This window comes from Lontra canadensis, unplaced genomic scaffold (genome assembly GCF_010015895.1).
Source record: "Lontra canadensis isolate GAN:19392208 unplaced genomic scaffold, GSC_riverotter_1.0 scaffold20, whole genome shotgun sequence".
NCBI classification, from domain to species: Eukaryota; Metazoa; Chordata; class Mammalia; order Carnivora; family Mustelidae; genus Lontra; species Lontra canadensis.
Genome location: NW_022631014.1, coordinates 11,740,989 through 11,760,277, shown reverse-complemented (window position 1 = coordinate 11,760,277; position 19,289 = coordinate 11,740,989). Strand labels below are relative to the sequence as shown.

General features: G+C 38.3%; 1 protein-coding gene across 12 annotated transcripts in view; it reads right to left on the bottom strand.

Moving 5' to 3' along the window:
• RBMS3 (RNA binding motif single stranded interacting protein 3) overlaps positions 1-19,289 on the bottom strand; it is a 691,543-nt gene that overhangs the window by 251,627 nt on the left and 420,627 nt on the right. For all 12 annotated transcript variants that reach the window (XM_032861016.1, XM_032861015.1, XM_032861014.1 and 9 more), the window contains exon 6: positions 220-377. In XM_032861016.1, the coding sequence (XP_032716907.1) occupies positions 220-377 (158 nt within the window). The remainder of the gene's footprint in view (positions 1-219; positions 378-19,289) is intronic.

Genomic DNA, 19,289 nt, shown 5'->3' with positions numbered 1-19,289 from the left:
AACCATTCTATGTACAGATTTTAGCAAGCACAACATATTTATAATTACATTGGAATTCTTTGATTGAGACAAAGATACAGAGTTGATTTGAAAAGCTTCTTTTTGGCAGGGAGAGGGCGAACCGTCCCATTGCTTTGGGCCCTGGTTCTAGAAAGGAATGGAATTAAAAGAGAATAAGGAGGAAGGAAAAGTAATACGTGCATGTAGCAAGTGTTTTACCTGGCAAAGCCAACACCTCTGCTGACTCCATTAGCATCTCTTAGTATTCTTGTAGAAATGACGTGTCCGAAGGGTTTCAGCATATTCTCAAGTTCCTGCTCATCCATGGAAATGGGGAGATTTGAGATGTATAGGTTTGTTGGGTCTTGCTCTTGTTGCTGAGAGAAGGAAAGAAACAAATACATTAGGTTCTGAATACTGAATGACCTGCTGCACGAGTGGATAAAACTGTGCTTGCACTGCAACATAGATTCCCATCTCCAATACACTCTTGAACATTCTTTTACGAAGGGCACTACTTCTTTTCAATGAATTCCCTTCTTGCTGGAGTGTTTCTCGTAGAAACAATGCCATAAATGAAAAGCAAGCTTTCTGCCCCACCTCTTTAGGAAAGAAATATAAACTTTTATTGCAAGGAACAAAGGAAACGTGTACTCTTTTCTACTACCACTAACTACTGCTTCTACTCTCAAAACTCCAATTACCATCACCACCAATTACAAATGTTGCATTTAGTGGGAGTTCATTACAGGGCTAAGCATTATTCTACACAGTCAATATGCATTATTTTATTCAATATTCCCAATAAATATAACTGTTACCATTTTACAGAAGACAAAATTGATCCTTAACTTGTCCATGCTACAGAGTTCATAAGTATCAAAGCCAGGGCTCAACTCTGGGGCTATCACCAAAGTCTGTGGGATATCACCTAAGTCCATAGGCTTCACTGTCCTGCTCTACTGCCTTTCATTAGACAAAAAGGCTGGGGTCGAGGGGAACCACATCAGCCTCATCATCACCGTGGGACTTGCTAAAAATGCAAATTCTGAGGCCTTACCCCAGACGCACAGAATCAGAAACTGAGGATGGAACAAGCAATCTGTGTTTTGACAAGCCCTCCAGGTGACTCTGATGACTGCACAAGTTTGGGAATTGCTCTCCCACACAATACATGTTAATGTTTGAATGAAATTATGATGTCTATCATTTTCTAATCCAAAAGCAATAGTGCTAAGTACATTTCCTTAATAGAATGGGAACCCAAACAATTGTTAGCATGATCTCTATGTCCACGAATATCCTCTCTATCACACAATGAATTAGTATTGGGACTTTGTTGTATATATGTATCAAGATAAAACAGCCACAAACCTGACACGTTAGCCATTAAGATCAAAATATATCATATATCTAACTGCACCTTTATATTTTAACAAAAACAACAAACTTAGCTTCAAGGATAAGCAAGATTAGATTGGAAAAAGAAATTATGAAATCTATAGGAAATGACATTATGTAACAGTGAAACATCTTTTGTAAAGAGATATCATATTTTGTAGAAAATTCGAGGTTTTAGGCACAGTGAAAAAAATACAAGCAAGATTCCAAATATTATTTCAAGACAAAAGACAATTTTGGCCTGAAGCTATTATTTTTAACAGTTCTAAATATTCAAATAGGTCATAATGTTTTTATTAAGCTTAGAGATTAATAAGATGTATTATTAGGTGAAATTTTTTAACAATTTAGTTTTTAAAGCTTTTTTTATCACCATGGAAGAATGGTAAAAATAAACATATAATCAATCAGAAAAAGACAACACAGTTTTAGTATTTAGGAATAGTGTAAATGTAGAAACTGTATAACCGTAGTCAGTCTCTCTCCCCCCTTTCTCTCAACACACACACACACATGCACATGCACACTACTAAAAAAATGTCATGATCCTAGAGTGAAAACAGATAATATTATCTATTATCCTTTCCTAAATGGTCATGATCATGTTTTTGTTTTTTTGAATTGAGATAATGGGAAGAAAAAGTTGTGTTTCAGATACATAATAAAGAATCTTATATACATACAACTGTTAAAAAATTTTCTATTAATTTTAGGGAAAGAAAGAGAGAGCATGAGTGGGAGGGGCCAGGGGAGAGAGAGAGAGAATTTGAGGCACACTCCATGCTGAGCGCGAGCCAAAAGTGGGGCTCGATCTCAGGGCCCTGAGACCAGGACTTGAGCCAAAACCAAGAGTCAGACATTTAATGCACTATGCCACTGAGGTACCCCTATACAACTTTCATACAATTTCACTACCTATCATTTAATTTTAATTTTTATGTCACTCCAAAGGTAGCTTGACAAATAACAATATAATCATTGGATAATGAGGACATGGAGTCATAAAGATGCATCATCTTGCCTAAGGACAATCTGATAATTAATGACAGGACTGGAAATAGACTTGGTGACCAAGTTTCCTATCTTCAAGTTCAGTGTGTTTTTCACTAGCCCAATGTTTCCCAAGCTTCAGTCACCTGCATATCACCTGAGAAATTTTTGCCAGCCACACACAACTTTTTATTTGCTGAAAAGCTTCCTTTTAATCAACATACTTTTGGCCTTAACTAAGTTCGCTTAAAAAGTAACTCTATGTTGCTACCAAACTAAATAGCTGGCATTACTTGGCTTAGATAGGTTATTGTTAGAACAGGAAACAACAAATCAGTATTATTAAATTATAGCTAGGTACTGTTTGTTTGCAAAAGGCATTGACTCTTGTGGCTGAAATTTCTCAGTTACAAACGAGAATCGTAATTAAGAAAGGTGTGAAAAACTCGCTAGCACCAGATGGAGGGATTTTTTGTTTATTTTTTTTCCTTTTCTGGGAAGAATCAGAATTGAGACAGAATTAGGAAAAGAATCATCTTCTTATGATGCAATTTCTGGATCCTACACACCTAGATCTACTTAAGTTCCATGAGAGATACACGTCCCACAGATTAGGAGTTCTTGCATTAACCCTGAACTTCTCAGAGAGGAGCCGCAGTCCTCTGAATGGCAGGAATTTGTCCTGCATTCTACACCTCTTTGTCCTCGATCAGGCTAACTAACCACAACCAGCCAACCCACTATCCCAACATACTGTACAGATCTTGTCATTTTATCTAGGTAGGGAAGAATTAGTTTATCCTCATTCAAATCTGTTTCCAAATTCTCCAAGTGTAGAATTCATTGCAGCTTCTCAAAATGATGCGCGATCAACACACAGGACTTAGAACATAAGGGAATGGCCAGTAAGCTGTTTTCTGAATTCAAATTCAAACAGCAAGGCCAACTCCTTAATCAGTATTCGCAGACACATGATAGTACTGGATGGTGTGAATCCTTAATTTATATTCACAGAAAATGTATAGCATTGGGAAATGTTATTTATTGAGTAATTCTGTCCTTTGAAATGCGGTACTAGTCTTGAATATGTGTTGACATGACACAGAATGAACTTTAAAAGAATATATACATTTATGTTTCTTTAAGAAGATTTTATTTATTTATTTGACAGAGATCACAAGTAGGCAGAGAGAGAGAGAGACAGAGAGAGGAGGAAGCAGGTTCGCCACTGAGCAGAGAGCCCGACATGGGACTTGATCTCAGGACCCTGAGATCATGACCTGAGCCGAAGGCAGAGGCTTAACCACTGAGCCACCCAGGCGCCCCTATACATTTATTTTTATACAATTATACATTCATATTTTTACTTTTAATGTTATCTAGGTATCAGGTTTATGTAAATTGATGGCCACTTTCAAAAGATGCTTCGGCACTACGAACCAAAGAGCACTCTCCTTTTAACTTTTCAGAAAAAAATTCTCATGTGAGAATTGCAATCTAAAAGAACTTCTAGAAAACTTTTTTAACTTAAATTTTCAGGTGACTTAGCTCCAGAATGGACCTTAGGGGATATCTTCTTCAATCTGATCATTTAATAAATAGGGGGAAAAAAGAAGTTAAAGGAGTAGCATGGCTTGCTCAAGTTCATGGGCTTGAAATAGAACTCATGTCCTTTTTACATGGTTCTATGTGCTTACCAATTCACGACACTATCTTTTCTCTTAAGAAACAATGATAGCAGACAACAGGCTGTAGTTCAAAGGAGTATTAATGCAGATGACAATAAAAACCTCTGAATTCCTTGTTTTATTCAGTTTTGCTTATTCATCAATTAACTTTAGCTACCGAGTTAAGGTTATGAAAAAAGAAGACAAGAAAAAAAGGTCCTAGCCTTGGTCAGCATTTTACACACTCACTGAATGAATACTCTGCACTGGATACTCATTTGTAAAATTATGTGACTACACTTCATACATGTACTACATTGGATCGACCAGCTCACCATAAGTAACTTCCCAATATTGGTCTGTTTCTGTATCTCTTCCTACAGGGATTTCTTGATCTATTATTTAATTTTGTTATAAGATTGTGAAACAGTAAAGTAGCCTCTCCATTATTAATGAAAGCAGAGACCTGTCATTTCACTCAAGAATATGTAAATAATTTATTTTTTTTCTGAAATGACTTCCATTTTCTTAGATTTTTTGTATATGCAAATTGCCAAAATAGGGCATTCATTTCTTTTTAACGGTTTAAGACAATTTGAGTTTCGGAGCATTTCAAGGTAGGTTAAGCAAATGAATACCAATGGAGGACAATAATGGTTGCTTCCATCTAGATCGAAGGTTGCTTCTGTTGGGGAAGATCACAGGGAAGAGAAGATGGGATCATTGGTTGATCCATTAGCTGCACCTGGGCAACTGGAGGCTTCTCACTTCCTCCCCTGTCCTTGGAATGTGAGCTTCCCTTGCTTTCCCCACTCCCAGAGGCTGTTGCAAGGACCCAACCTTGATATAGTGATGTGGTTTTGAGACTACCTGCATGGTATACATGACTGAACCCAGTTAAGTCTATAGAAACTGTTAAGATTTGGCAAGCAGGTACAGAGATCTACTCCTTTCCCTGCTGCCTAAGACAAGTCTTGTGTATAAGCTCCTTTTACGCCTTAAACCTGTCACCTACCCACCTGGAGTGGCCGGTCTCTTTCTTCCATTGTTTGCTGCCCTCTGAGCACTGCCGCCAGTTTCAGATTGTACCTGAGAAGTTCCAGAGGAGCTTGCAAACCAAGAGTCTGGACTGTGTTTTCTGAGTATGCATTATGGCCATTATATATTCATAATTCTGAAAAAAGTAGTTAGTGGAAGACTTCAAAACTTGATTTGGTAATTGTCTTGCCAAAACTACATTTAAATATTTGGAAATAGTTATTAGCGTTAGAGACTTTAGAACAATGGTTATCAAGCTATACCTGGGGGGAGACCATTTTTATTTTCAATCTGTCATGCACTAATATTTGTAAAATACAATACAACAAAGCTGCATTTTTTATTATTACATTTGACAGACCAAAATTATGTTTAGAATAAATATTATGTTGATGTGAAATGGCTATATAAAGTTTTAAATGCTTACGTTCAATTTCTGTTATTTATTTCAGTGCAAGGAGTACCATTGGGTGAACCAAACTTTATGTAACACTGTTTTAGGGTACTATACTCCTATTTTTCTCATCATAATACAACACTGTATGGTTATCAGTTTTTCCTTACTTTATATACTATCAAGTCCTTTTTTAAATCACAAAATTGTGTGTAACCAATTTATTCATTTTTGAACTCTCTCAAGATGAATGATCTGAAGTAGGGGTGACAAAACATCCAGAAATATCCCAAGGACGTGTGAAATAATTCTAAAGCAAACATGTGACTATAATGTTTTAAAAACACATTGAGAGAGATGTTCATACAGACGGAAGATAATATTATTATTACCTAACACAGAGCAGAGTTTTATAGTATTCCAAATGCTGCAGCATCATTTTATCTCAGGTGGCCTTTTATAATAACCCTATGAGGTAGGGAAGGCAAGAGTTATTACCTCCACTCTACAAATAAGAAAACTGGTTCTGGTCTCTTGAAAAGGTTGCCAAGGTCACATGGCCAGTAGGCAAATAAACAACACCATAAGTGATACTTTTTGGCTTTCCATCTGGTCCCCTTTCTCTTACACTACACCAACCCTGAGGATTGCCGATAAATATAGCAATTCAGTGGGCCTCACCTGTAAAAAGGAAAATCAATGGAGAGACAAAGGAGCAATTGTTTTTTAATGGAATAGTCCATTTTAAATGTTGTAGCAATTTAAAAGTTAATAATAATAAAAACTGTCTTCTCTCACCCTGAAAACGGAAGCAAGGAGCCAGAGCCTCCCATGTGAACTGGCCTGGAGGCATCAGAGGATTTGGAGCTAGTTTGCCACTGTCTTGGTATAAAGCTGTCTTCCCTGTTCTAGTAATACTCTCAGCATGTTTGGTGGGTGGCTCTCCAGGTTATGGCCCCTCTAGGTAAGTCACGGGAGGGAGCCTCTAGTTGTGGCCGTATTTGCTTCAGTACCATCCATGTGTCTGATGGTTATTTTCTGTGCCAACCACACTCTGCCACGTGGGGCACAGGGGGTTGGTCATGTTATTCTGGATGTATCTGGGAGGGTGTTTTCTTGGTGAGTCTAAGATTTGAATCTGTTGATTGAGTAAAGGAGCTTGCCCTGCTAATGTGGAAGGGTCCCATCCACTCAATTGTAAAGACCCGATTAAAACAGAAAGACTGATCTCCTGAGTTAAGAGATCAGACTTCAAGCTAGACTTCAAGCTGAGATAGATATAGATATATAGATATATCTATACACAGACAGAAATATTTAGTATATACAGTATATACTTAGTATATATAGGATTTAGTATGTACAGTATATACTGTATATACTGTATATACAGAAGTATATGTACAGTATATACAGAAGTATATACAGACATCATATTTATATAGATATATCTGTATATCTAAGTGTGTGTGTGTGTGTGTGTGTGTGTGTGTGTGTGTGTTTCTTTTTTTTCCTCCTCTGCCTTCAGGCTCAAATTGACACTTCTGTTCTTCCTGGATCTCAAGCTTGGTGGCCAGCACACTGGAACTATACCATTAGCTCTCCAGCTTGATGCCTGCGGATCTTGGGGCCTGTCAGCCTCCATAATCATGTGAGTAGATCCAAATAATAAATAAATAAATTAATTAATTAATATCTCCTATTGGTTCTATTATTCTGGAGGACTCTAACTCATGCCATGTGTTAATTTTGCCAAATCCATATTGCTATGAAAACATACAACACATGGTCAATTCTCATCTTCGCACTGGGACATCTGCATTCCTTAGCCACAGAGTCATGGCCTTTGACTGGGGAAAGAGAGAGACACTGCCTTTCCATAAGATACATGCTCTAGAATCATGATTAAAGAGCAAAGAGAAAAGTAAAGAAGGACTGACAAGAAGGAGGCTTTCACCCCTAAGTCATGCCTGAGAAACTCGTCCTCTGTAGGGTTTGGTAAGTGGTAAAGAGGGGTGCCCTGTGTTTTTAATCTTCTCCCTCTCTGAAAAGAAAAAGGGTGATTTATCTTCCCCTTGTTTCACATGGTGAGGAAGTAAGAGGGTGATACATATCAGTTTTTCCTCCCAAGTCACCAAGAACAATTTCTATAAGGAACACACATTTTAAAAGAAGCATTTAATTACTTTAGATTTAATGCAAGCCAGGCACTGGCAACAGGAGTTCACGTCCTCAAGTTCAATTGGAGGGTTTGATTCTGGGTAAGAAACTTGGCAGAAGCCTGTGAAACCCTGCCTGGTGCTTAGGACAACCTGCACCGCTGCTAATTTGCAAAATTCTTTAAGGCTTTTATTTCTAGATCAATCAAGCAGCCTTGGAGTTGAGGTGAGCAGTGAATGATTTCAATGAGCCTCTCGAGTCTTTATGACTGTATTTGAATTACCTGTGGTCCTGGAACAGGTGGCCAGATTGGATTCCTGGCTTTCCTTGAGTTCTCCCTCCACATGCACCTCATGAACTCGAGCTCAGTATCGCCCGTTATCAGCCCTGATGTGATGGTTTCTCCTGTGAGAAAATGCTAAATTAACATTTTACAATATTGAGATCTCTCTATAGTTTTATTGTAATATGTTACTATGTCACAAATATGTACGGTTTTGTACTCTGGGTCCTGACAGATAAAAAATGAGAACAGGAAACCAAACTATAGAGAACTACTCAATATTGTAAACAAATCGCTCCACATTTTCTCAGAATCTAACCTGCCCCTCGGAAGGGGCTCTCCAGGGATGTCTATTTTATTGGTCTCTCGTGAACTCTGGGGTAGAAAGCTGTCACCTGACTTGTTGATCATGACTATGGTCCTCTTTCAAACAACTGGAAGTACAGAAATGGTGTGAGTATCGCCATTAATTTCTTCTAGAATATCCACCACAACACATATAATTAGAGAGTAGTGCAGACCATTTTGTATCTTCTGCCTGGGATATGTCGGCTTAGAAATTTGCAGAGGCTCACACGCATGTGTGGTATACACACAGATGTAGCTCAGATATATAAAGATGCTAGGGTTGTAGAGTTCTGCTCAAGGTGACCATTCTCATTGTATTCTATGTAGAAGACACCCCCAGAGCGCAACAAAAGTGGTACCTCTTAGAATTGTTCAACAGAGCTCATGTGGCTAACACTGTGTCTCACAAAATTAGCGAAGCCTGATAAAATAAGGACACCCTGTTAAATATGAATTTCTGATAAACAACAAATAACTTTTTTTAGTATAAGTATTCCCATGTATTGCATGGGTCGGGTGTGTGCAGGCCCCTCAGCTGGACGCTCACACGGGCCGAGGTTTATCGTACGTGAATCCCGCGTCCGCCGTCTCTGAGGTGCTGGTGCACGGAAGCCCGAGAGGAGGACGAATCCACAGCCGTCGCGGACGACTTCCCGAGGTGGCGCTTGGGTTTGGGCTCGGCCCATTCCGCTCTGGAGGCTGTGTTGGGCCTTGAGCCCCTCCTGAGCCTGGAGCTTATTCTGAAGACCATGGGACGGGTCGGAGGACTTTGAGCAGGGACTGGTCCCATCCCCAGGCCAGTGTTCCCCAGAGACGTCCCGCGGCCGCTTATTGCTATAAGGGATTAACATTACTGTTGTATAATTTATTCACTGTCAGATAGGGTTCATAGTCTTACTATTTTAAGGTACAATATTATCTAATATTAATTTTAAGCTTACTATGTGCCAAGCACCGTGCTTTAAATTTACTTCACTCCATTATGGTTTTATTCCTTGAAGCAGTACTTGGGGTAGGTATGGCTAATGTCCCCAATTTACATATGAGAAAGCTGAGGTTTTAAGAAGCTATGCAATTGCCCAACATCATACAGCTATTAGAAAAACCAGCTTGAAATCAAATCCCAATCTATTTGAACAGAAGCATGAGATTTCAATTTAAAAGCAATGTATTTAATGGCTGGCTCATACCTTTCTCTGAAAGACCAAGGGGAAGGAGCCACTTTGGATGGATTCCTACAGGTATTCAATGTGTAAACCTATTTAGTAGCTCAATTTACCTTTTTGACTAAGAATGGAAATCACTTAGTCATACTGAGGAAATGAGTAAGCAAGAGAAGACCCAGAGTTAGGATTTGCTGGCAGGTTACTAAGGAAAAAACAATTAACTGGCTAGTTTCCTTCTTACCTTTATTACACAAGGTTAAATTTTTTAAAAAAGTGTTTAATACACAGAAAGTGAAAAACTGCAGCTTTGTATACAAAATGTTGCTGTGGTGTTGCTGTTTTGTTGGAATCGATTTTTATTTTTAAATTACCCAGTGTCAATTGTGCGGAAAACTGGCTTCGTAAAACCATGCACCATTCACATATTGTAGAGGAAGAGGAAGCTGTCAGCTCTACATGGGTACTTCTTCTTCCTCTTTTTTTTTTTTTTTTTAGCCAATTGAGGTATACATTTAAATCTTGCCAAAGTGAAGGATGGCATATCCTAGGCTTATTTAATCCCAGTCTTTTCCGAAGAAAGCCTGAACATTTGGCGGCCTATGATCCTTAACATCATCAGTTGGGAGAAAAGATGTGTATGTGTGTATTTCACAGTAAAAACCGATTTATCAATGCAGAAATGGGGAAGCGTAGGGAGGGGCAATGTGGGGAGAAGGTGCTGCTATCTTGCTTCCATTCCTTATGTTAATCTTACGACCTTGGTAACAAAGAGGAGGCACAACAGTGGGTCTAAGGTGTTCAAAGGAGATAAACCACTTTGCCTTCAAAAAGAGTAACTTCCATCATCATTGCCAGCTTCTCTCTGGTCTGTCTGTTAAGGAGAATTTTCTTAAAACTCATCAGTGTGAAAGAGTAAGTCTAAACGTGGCTCAACAATGAATTAAGCGATTTTACCAACACTGCCTAGAAGATCAATGAAAATGGAATGAAGAGATCTCACTTTTCTGCTCAGTTCTATCTACAAGAGACCTATTGCCCAGTGGACCAGCCCACCTGGAGAACTGGAGGCACTGAGGGTCACAGAACCCACCTGACTCCAAGTTACTTTGTTGATTCACTTATCCTGACTCCGGAATGTTATTAAATGGATTATCCACTAATACATACTTTTTTAAAAAATTTATTGGATAATACTTATTATCCAATAATGGATAAAAATACCCATTATTATTTTTGACATCACTGCTATTGACTGTTCACTCACTCACTCATTAAAAATTTGATCTTCTAGTATATGCCAGTGACTGAGCTAAATCCCGAGGATGCAGACATGAGAGGCCATGATCCTTGCCTGCCTTGGAGAGTGCAGCCCCACGAATAGTTACATCTAAATTTCAATAATAAAAAGCTATTTCTCATTAACTAACACATTAGTCTAGCCAAGAATGTAAACATCTGCCTCCTGTACTCTTATAGCTCATAACTTAAAATTCTAATTTCCTCAAAATGGTATTAGACAATCTAAATTATTTCTAAATGGTGTCTCACATGATAAACATGAAAAATCTTGAAATGTAAGAACTATATACACACATTCACACACCACATATATTTATCTCAACAAAAATAACTTCACTCACAAACCTCCAGAGAACTGGGTAGAAATAATCTGTGGGCAGAGTGACATAATGCCTCCGACTTGAACTAGTTCCATGACAGGAACTAGTAATTGACATTTCTCAGCCAATTTCCTGAACTGTACAATGAAAATAATAATATGAATGACCTCAGAGGATTCTTGTGATAATTTAATGACACATTCCACTAAAAATTTAGTACAGTGCCAGGTACATAGGGGAAACTCATTATTTTTTCTATAATTATTAACTTAAAAAATAAAGAAATTTAGGACACTGCAGGAGCACAGTTACTAACTAAATGTAAATCATGTTTACAAAAGAACAATTATTGCTCTTTAGAATCTGTCCCTCTTCATTCCTCACAAGTGCAAACTTACTAGACACTACATTAAATTATGTGGGGTGGGCATATTCAACCGATGATTAGATCTTTAAAATGTGCCTACTTGATTATCAGCAAGAGAATCTAGAACTATATCATGGTCGGGGGTGGGGGAGACAGAACAATGTTCCCATCATTTATGAGCTAAAAAGATTAATGATTTATTACTGGGTTCATTAATCAAAATCATACAGCTTTTTTTTTTTTTTTTAAAGGAGCAGTTCCACTGTTCAAGTCAATTAGCCCACCAAAGCTATTACACCAAAGAAGCTGCAATATTATTCAGACTTCCCTGGGAGTATTTAGAGTATAAAATAAATGCTATTATTCAGAAGATACCAAATTGCTAAGCTTCTTAAATTCATACAATTGGGAACCTGCAGTACATTAAAACACTGAAACTCATTAGGAGTCTTTTTTCCCCAGCTTTAGAGTCATTGGCATTCTAGGCACAGTTAAGAACAATAAAATGCTCCCAGCTTCCAAGAAAAGAGTGGCTTGTGCTCCTTCGGTTCCACTTCAATGAATCACTAAGGCAGAACTGGTGCCCAACCTTTGAGACAACAGCAGCTTCTACTGGATTACCCTAATACCTGAATAGGACTGCAAAATTAGCTAACATGCTACATTAAGAGGAGAGAAGAAAGTAGCTAGCTTATACCAGCATTTATCTTTACCTTGCTCGAGCTCTATTCTAAACACTTGAGCATAGACATAATGTCCGTAATGATTTAACTCATAAAATAAGAATCAATGCTTATATAAATGAATGACTAAATAAATGAGGGCTCCTTAAAGTAGAATGTAAACTGATTCACGTAGAAGGAATGTTGGAATTACAAAATCATCCCTTGGCAACCATAGTATTAATAACTGACTTAGGTAAGAGTGACTGGTGTATGTCAAAAGATGTGAGTGAAAGTGTGATGAGAAGTAAGAAATGTACATAATCTCGAAGAGTTCCCCTCTAACCTCAAAGACTTCCCCACCCCCTGCAAGTAAGTTTTCCCACGGAGATACCTAATAGCCATTTGCTTAAATAACCAAAGTAGCATCATCAGAATGGGACAAGTGAACACTATGGGCAGCCCCATCTGATGCACTAGAAGGACACCATAGCAACTGTGGCCTTCCTTCCAACAGTGCATACCCTGAATCTGCCAGACCCAAGTTGAGGGACACTCTACACAATAAATGGCCTGTAATCTTCAAGATGTGAAGATGTAGAAGGACTGGGGACCTACACATTAAAGACACTAAGGAGGACAAGTAAACGTAACAATGGATCCTCGATCCCACCCCTGTAAAATGTCTGTTTATTATAAAGGACACTAGTGAGAATTGACTAACATCTGTTGATGAGACATTTCTAGTGTATCAATGTTAATTTCCTGATTTTGATCCTTTTATTGCATATGAATGTCCTTTTTATTAGGAAATACAACTAAAGTACTTATGGATGGTGGGGCATCATGCCTTAACTTTCAAATATTTTTGAATAATAAGAATACTACGTACATACTTACAGAGAAAATGATAAAGAAAATGTCAGAGATGTTTAATATGTGGAAAAATCTGAATGAAAGGCATTATGCTATTTCTGCAACTTTTTGTGAGCTTGAAATTACTTGCAAACAGAACTTAAAACAAATGCAAAAATAAAATAAACAAGCTATTAATTTTGATGGCTAAAATTGCCCCCTGCAAATAAATATTCATCCTAAGTACTTCACTTTATAAAAGAAACATAAGGCAGTGTACATTCTTTGTCTTGCTCAAACTTTACTCCCTCAAGACAGAAAGACCAAAAAACAAGGAATTCAGCATCTGTGTCCCTTAATACAATCTGATTCCCAAACTCAACACCACCTTGGAGAATCTCCTTTTGTTTGGCTCATTGGTATACTTTTAGCTCATAGTCTCTACTAAGAGTTTTAGTGATATTTCTGCTCAGCTGTTTGAACAGAGAGAATAAAGATGGATATTCAAACTGGATTCCAGGAATCTAGAAACAATAGGACATAAAAAGAGAATGAGATAAATTCACTCTAAATGTAGACATAATTCTTTTCCAGGACTACCATGCGTCCCAAGACCCCAACAGATTTTCTCCTCATTATGTAGCCTGTATATGCACTAGGAGGATCATTTCCTTCTTCATATACACACAGCTTTTGAGAGCACCTTGTAACTTTGTACACAATATGGGATAAGGCAGTGGTCACTATTTTTGAATAATGCATAGATTAGTGAGGCTTAGTGAGGCTTAAATGGGAAATTTTGCTCTCAGGGGACACTTGGCAATACGTGGAAACATTTTTGTTTGTCACAACTGTAGTGAGGGGGTGGCTCTTGGTATCTCACAATGCACGGAAAAGCCCCCTACAAGAAAGAATTATCTGTGAGAGAAAGTATCTGTCAGACCAAGGTTGAGAACCCTGGTATCAAGTCTTTTAAAAAAATAAATAAATAAATACACCCACCCACCCACACACATATTGTTATTACATATCTATCACTCTATAATATGTAGTTTTATACGTTTTATATAAATACACATAATAGACTTCCAGTGTTGACTCGGTTATTTTTATTAAAGAGAACTCAAATATATGCAAAAGAGTAACTTCATTACTTAATTAATGAAGTAAAATGCCTCTGTTTATAGCTCATATGCAACTATTAAGCCAAACACACTTTAAAATTGCATAAAAGCAAAGTTGCATAACCAATACGATTTAATTAAAACATTAATTTAATATCATGGATGATGTCGTTTTGGCAAATCTAAACTCTCCCTTGCAATGTGGATATGCTACTGACTGCTACAGCATCAAACATTTTTGAAATTCATGGGCTATATTCTTTTTGCGGTGTGACAGTCTGATTCTTCCACCACTTTTCTGTATTTGAATTACTATACAACCTTCATCTGGGCTTAGCTTGCCAGGCTAACTGCTTTCATGTGGCTTGAAAGCATCATTTACTGATTACGTCTGCCTGGTTCCTTCCTCATTAGTCCCAGACAATGATAGTGGGCCTCTTTGGCACCATGTGATTATAGACATAAATACAGACACAGGCAGTGACATCAACTGGTCCGCGAGATGATCTCCAATATGCTTTCATAACCTTTTAAACTTATAATCATAGGATGGAAATCCCCACATTTGCAAATCCTCGATGTGGAACTCAGGAATCCTTAAGAATCACTCCCATAGATTCTGGTGAGAAAGACACTAATACAATGAAAAACCACCAGGGATTTCTGTGGCTGATCTGGTTTCAGATCCAAAAGTCATTACTTGCATATTAGTCACAGGGAAGCATATAAAGACATTTACATACACACGCACTCTATAATTCTGGACTACTGAGTTCACTTCCTTCAGACTTTGCCTCCTCACCATTTAAAAAAAAGGATACTGCTACCACAAAGTGACCGTGAGGATTACATGGACACTTGACAGATGTTAGTATTTTTTTTTTAAGATTTTATTTATTTATTTGACAGGCAGAGATCACAAGTAGGCAGAGAGGCAGGCAGAGGGAGGAGGAAGCAGGCTCCCTGCTGGGCGGAGAGCCCAGGACCCTGGGATCATGACCTGAGCAGAAGGCAGAGGCTTTAACCCACTGAGCCACCCAGGCGCCCCGATGTTAGTACTTTAAAAAAAAAAATTTTTTTTTTAATTTATTTGGGAGAGAGAGAGAGAGCAGGAACAGAGAAGAAGAACAGAGGGAGAGAAAGAAGCAAACTCCCCGCTGAGCAGGAAGCCCAATGTGGGGCTCAATCCCAGGCCCCTGGGTTTGTGTCCTGAGCCAAAGGCAGACACCTAACCGATTGAGCCACCTGGGTGTCCCTATAAATGTTAGTAATATAGATGTTAATATCTGTATCAACTCCTCCTCTTATGCTGCTGTACACATTCACTGGGTGCCTGGCTATATTTTCTTCTCAAGCAAATGAGAAAATAAAATTAAGCACTTGAGGGGACACGTAACTACATCAATTTGAGAAGCTTATGTTAAGGAAAGCACTAAATCAAAATGCATCTATTTACAGACAAGGGTATTTAATTTATTAGCTAGTTTGTGACAACTACCTTATTTAGTATAGAGCAAGTCAGAAATCAAAGAAGACAGGTAGGAAGGACCAAGGGAACAGAAATCACGGCTTCCTTTTATATTTTCCTCCATTTCTATTTTCTTGTGAACCTTCTAAAAAAGTGCCAGATTAAGACTTACCATGGTTAAACATGGTAAAATTTACACAGAGAAAGGGTTGATGAAAAATTAACTGAAAGAAAAACAATATAAAATTCATAAACTTCAAAACATTTTCCAGGCTGGTGGAAAGGCTGAGTTCCTCAGGCAGGAAAGAGCTTCCTCTGCACAAGGTGGGGAAAAGAGGCCAGTGTGGATGGGACACAGTAAGGAGACTGTGGCAGGAAATAACATTGGAAAGGTATATAGGGGTCACAAAGGTATCACTTGGGGCATTGTAGGCCACGTTGGGCCTACATGCTGGGGACTGGGATGAGATGTTCTTCCATGTAGTGAGGAAAGACATGATTTGTTGAAAAAAATACACCTGAAGGGAATGGAGAGCTAAGAAATGGGGTAGGGTTCCATTTAGCTGGGAAGCTGTCACAGTAGGTCAGGAGAGTGATTATGGGTACAACAATGGAGATAATGGTGGAGAAAAGTGGTTCCAAAAAAGTCTGTTTTTCAGGTCAATTCTATATACTTTTGGATGGCTGGGATGTGAGGAATTTGAGAAAGGAAGATTCAAGGATTATCTCAGGGTTTTGACATTTGCATCTTTACCTGCATGAGTACAATTTATTATGCTGGAAGACATGGAGAACCAAATTTGAAGGGAGAAATCTAGAACTATCTCTTGGATACCTTAAATTTGATATATCCTTTTAATTTCAAGAGTAGCAATGACATATAAATATAAACACTCGGAAAACCTGGAATATCCTAAGTTCTGTAATATAGACTAGTATGGCCAAATACATTTATAGAACTAAGAAGACAGGAAACATATTTTCTTTGCAAGCAAAGGAATGCACACATTGGATCATAAAGTATTACTTTAGAATCCAAGGCATCCAAATGATAATGATGCCCAAGATTTTCTCAGAGGACAGAGAGGATTTGCCCCAGGTCTCAAATCAAGTTTGTAGCTGGAAATTAGATTCTCCCAGCTGCTTATTCAATATGACTGTCTTTATGAAAATTTTCCAGACTCTTATAAGGAATACTTTCACAATGCACAAGTTCCCTTCAGGTTATTTGACTGTACAGCCTTGCCTCAGAGCATGGCTTGTGGATCAGCGGCACTTGGCAGTTAGAAATGGGGACTCTCAGGTGCTACTCCAGACCTGCTAAATCAGATCTGCATTTTAACAAGATCTGCAGGTGATTCATGTGTACAGAAGAGTTTGAGAAGCACTGCGTTAGAAGTTAAATCACTCTTGGATTTAGGGAGGATTATATAGCAAACCTCTAGATTCACATAGTAAAATGAGGACAAACACTGACACTGTTCTCACTCAAATGATCATCTAGCCTACTTAATATTCAGTGAGGAATGCCACCATTAAAAACAATAAAGTATGTGCACCTGAACTGACTTGGGAATGTATCCAAGGTACCTTACTGATTCTTCTCTCTCTCTCTCTCTCTTGTTTTTCTTTTTTTTTTTGTTTAAACGGAGCTAGTTGAAGAAACAGTATGTAGGGCAGGATTGTAGGTGATGCTCTATGCTCATAGTGTTCCCCAGTGCATCTCCTTGGTCCATCTTATTACAACACACCCAACTGGACATTCACAGGCACCACTGCCAGACCCATGCCAAGCAGGAACTTGGAGTTTCTCTGCTCTGCCTTTTCCAAAGCCTGAAGAAGGTCACTCAACCGCACACAGGCACAACCCAAGGTGCAGGACTGTCAATACCCCAGGGACAAATTCCAACAAAGGGGGTATGGAAGTTGAACAATAAATGCTCCAGCCTCCTCATCTGATGGGCATTCTCCATGGTTCCGCAGAGGCTCCCAACCAAAAACGACCTCTGATCACCAAAATCTGCTTACGAGAACATCCTTTTTGGACTTATCTCCCATCCCCATCTCATCTTACCCACTCCTTTACTTCTATTTTCCTGGATCACATCCCAAACAAACTAAATGCACTCGAATCCTTGTCTCTATTTAAGGGGAAGAAAACGAATGCGATGTTTAAAATATATACAAGACAAATGCATATCTGTGCATAGGGAAACATGGGGCAGTTACATTGAAAGATGATGATGCTTGTCTCTATGGGCAAATTTACAAAGATTTTCACTCCAGACATTTCTGTATTATTGTGATTACTACTATTTTTCATCAGATGTTATTTTTATAAACTTTTTTAAAAAGGGAAAAATTGAAAACATCAGGAAAGGGGATCTTTTAAACTCTGTACTAAAAACAGGGTAACAAATTCCAATGTACACAAAATTATATACCAAGAGCTGTCATTTACGATTGTCCCTCGGTGGTTTTCCTTTCCCAAGAGAATCTGACTGATAATAACAATGGGTTCCTTCAAAAAGAGTGGTTCTTCATAATTTTTATGAAACTTTTACCCTAAAAAGTACAAAGTGCCTGTGGCAAATTTCAAAATCAAGGACCCAGAAAAACCGCAGGGAGTAATGAAGAGATCTAATCAGGTTATTATCAACTTGCCATGCAGCTAAATCATATTTTGCCTCTCCTCCTTCATTCAGAAGCCTGTGCTGTAATCACTGATTCTCAAGGTTATTGTTCATGAGGTGAGTGAGAGAATTAAGAGTTTAAGCCTCACATTTATATGCAGTCTTAATGGGTCAGCAGCCTCATTACCACACACACTCAAGAATGGTGATAACTTTTACAGAAATATGAAAAGATTTTTTTTTTAAATCAGAAATTTAGGGGCCACTGGGTGGCTCAGTCGGTTGAGCATCCAACTCTTGATTTCTGCTCAGGTCATGATCTCAGCGAACTGAGACTGTGTGCTACCTCAGGCTCTGCACTCAGCAGAGGGTCTATTTCTCCCCCCCCACCATTTGACCCTCCCCCATCTCTCAAATAAATAAATAAATCTCTTTTTAAAAATCAGCAGCTTAGTAGTTCTAATTTAAAAGATAGCAACCCATATAGATCCAAATAGCCAGAACTCATGATTTTGTCATAATTTTCTTTTCTTTTTTTTAAGGATTTTACTTTTAAGTAATCTCTACATTGAACGTGGGGCTCAAACTCACAACCCTGAGATCAGAGTTGCTTTCTCCAGGACTTAGCCAACCAGGTGTCCCTCCCTTTACCATAAATTTCATTTTAATGTCAGTAATTTAAAATTCAAACTTGAGGAATACTTAGGGTGGGGAGGAGGGCAGAAAACAAAGGAGAAGGGAGAACGATTACTACAGAGATGAACTCATAAGCTTCGTACAATGCCTGGTTAAGGAAAAGAATATTGACTGGAAGCGAAGAACAAATGTGTGGCAAAAACAAAACAAGACTAAATCTATAATAATATCAAAGAACAGTGAGAATAATGAGCAACAAATAACAATACTGAGGATGACCACCCTTTATTAAGCAGTTCCTATATGTTGAGCACTGTGCCTTGTATTATCTCTAATACATAGAGTTAGTTTTCACAGCAGGTGTTACTGTCATCCCGATTTTGCAGATGGAAAAAAAAAAAAAAAGGACACTATGAGTGGATAAAGGACTGATCTACAATCACACAACTACCAGAGTTAAAGCTCACACCAGGCCTGT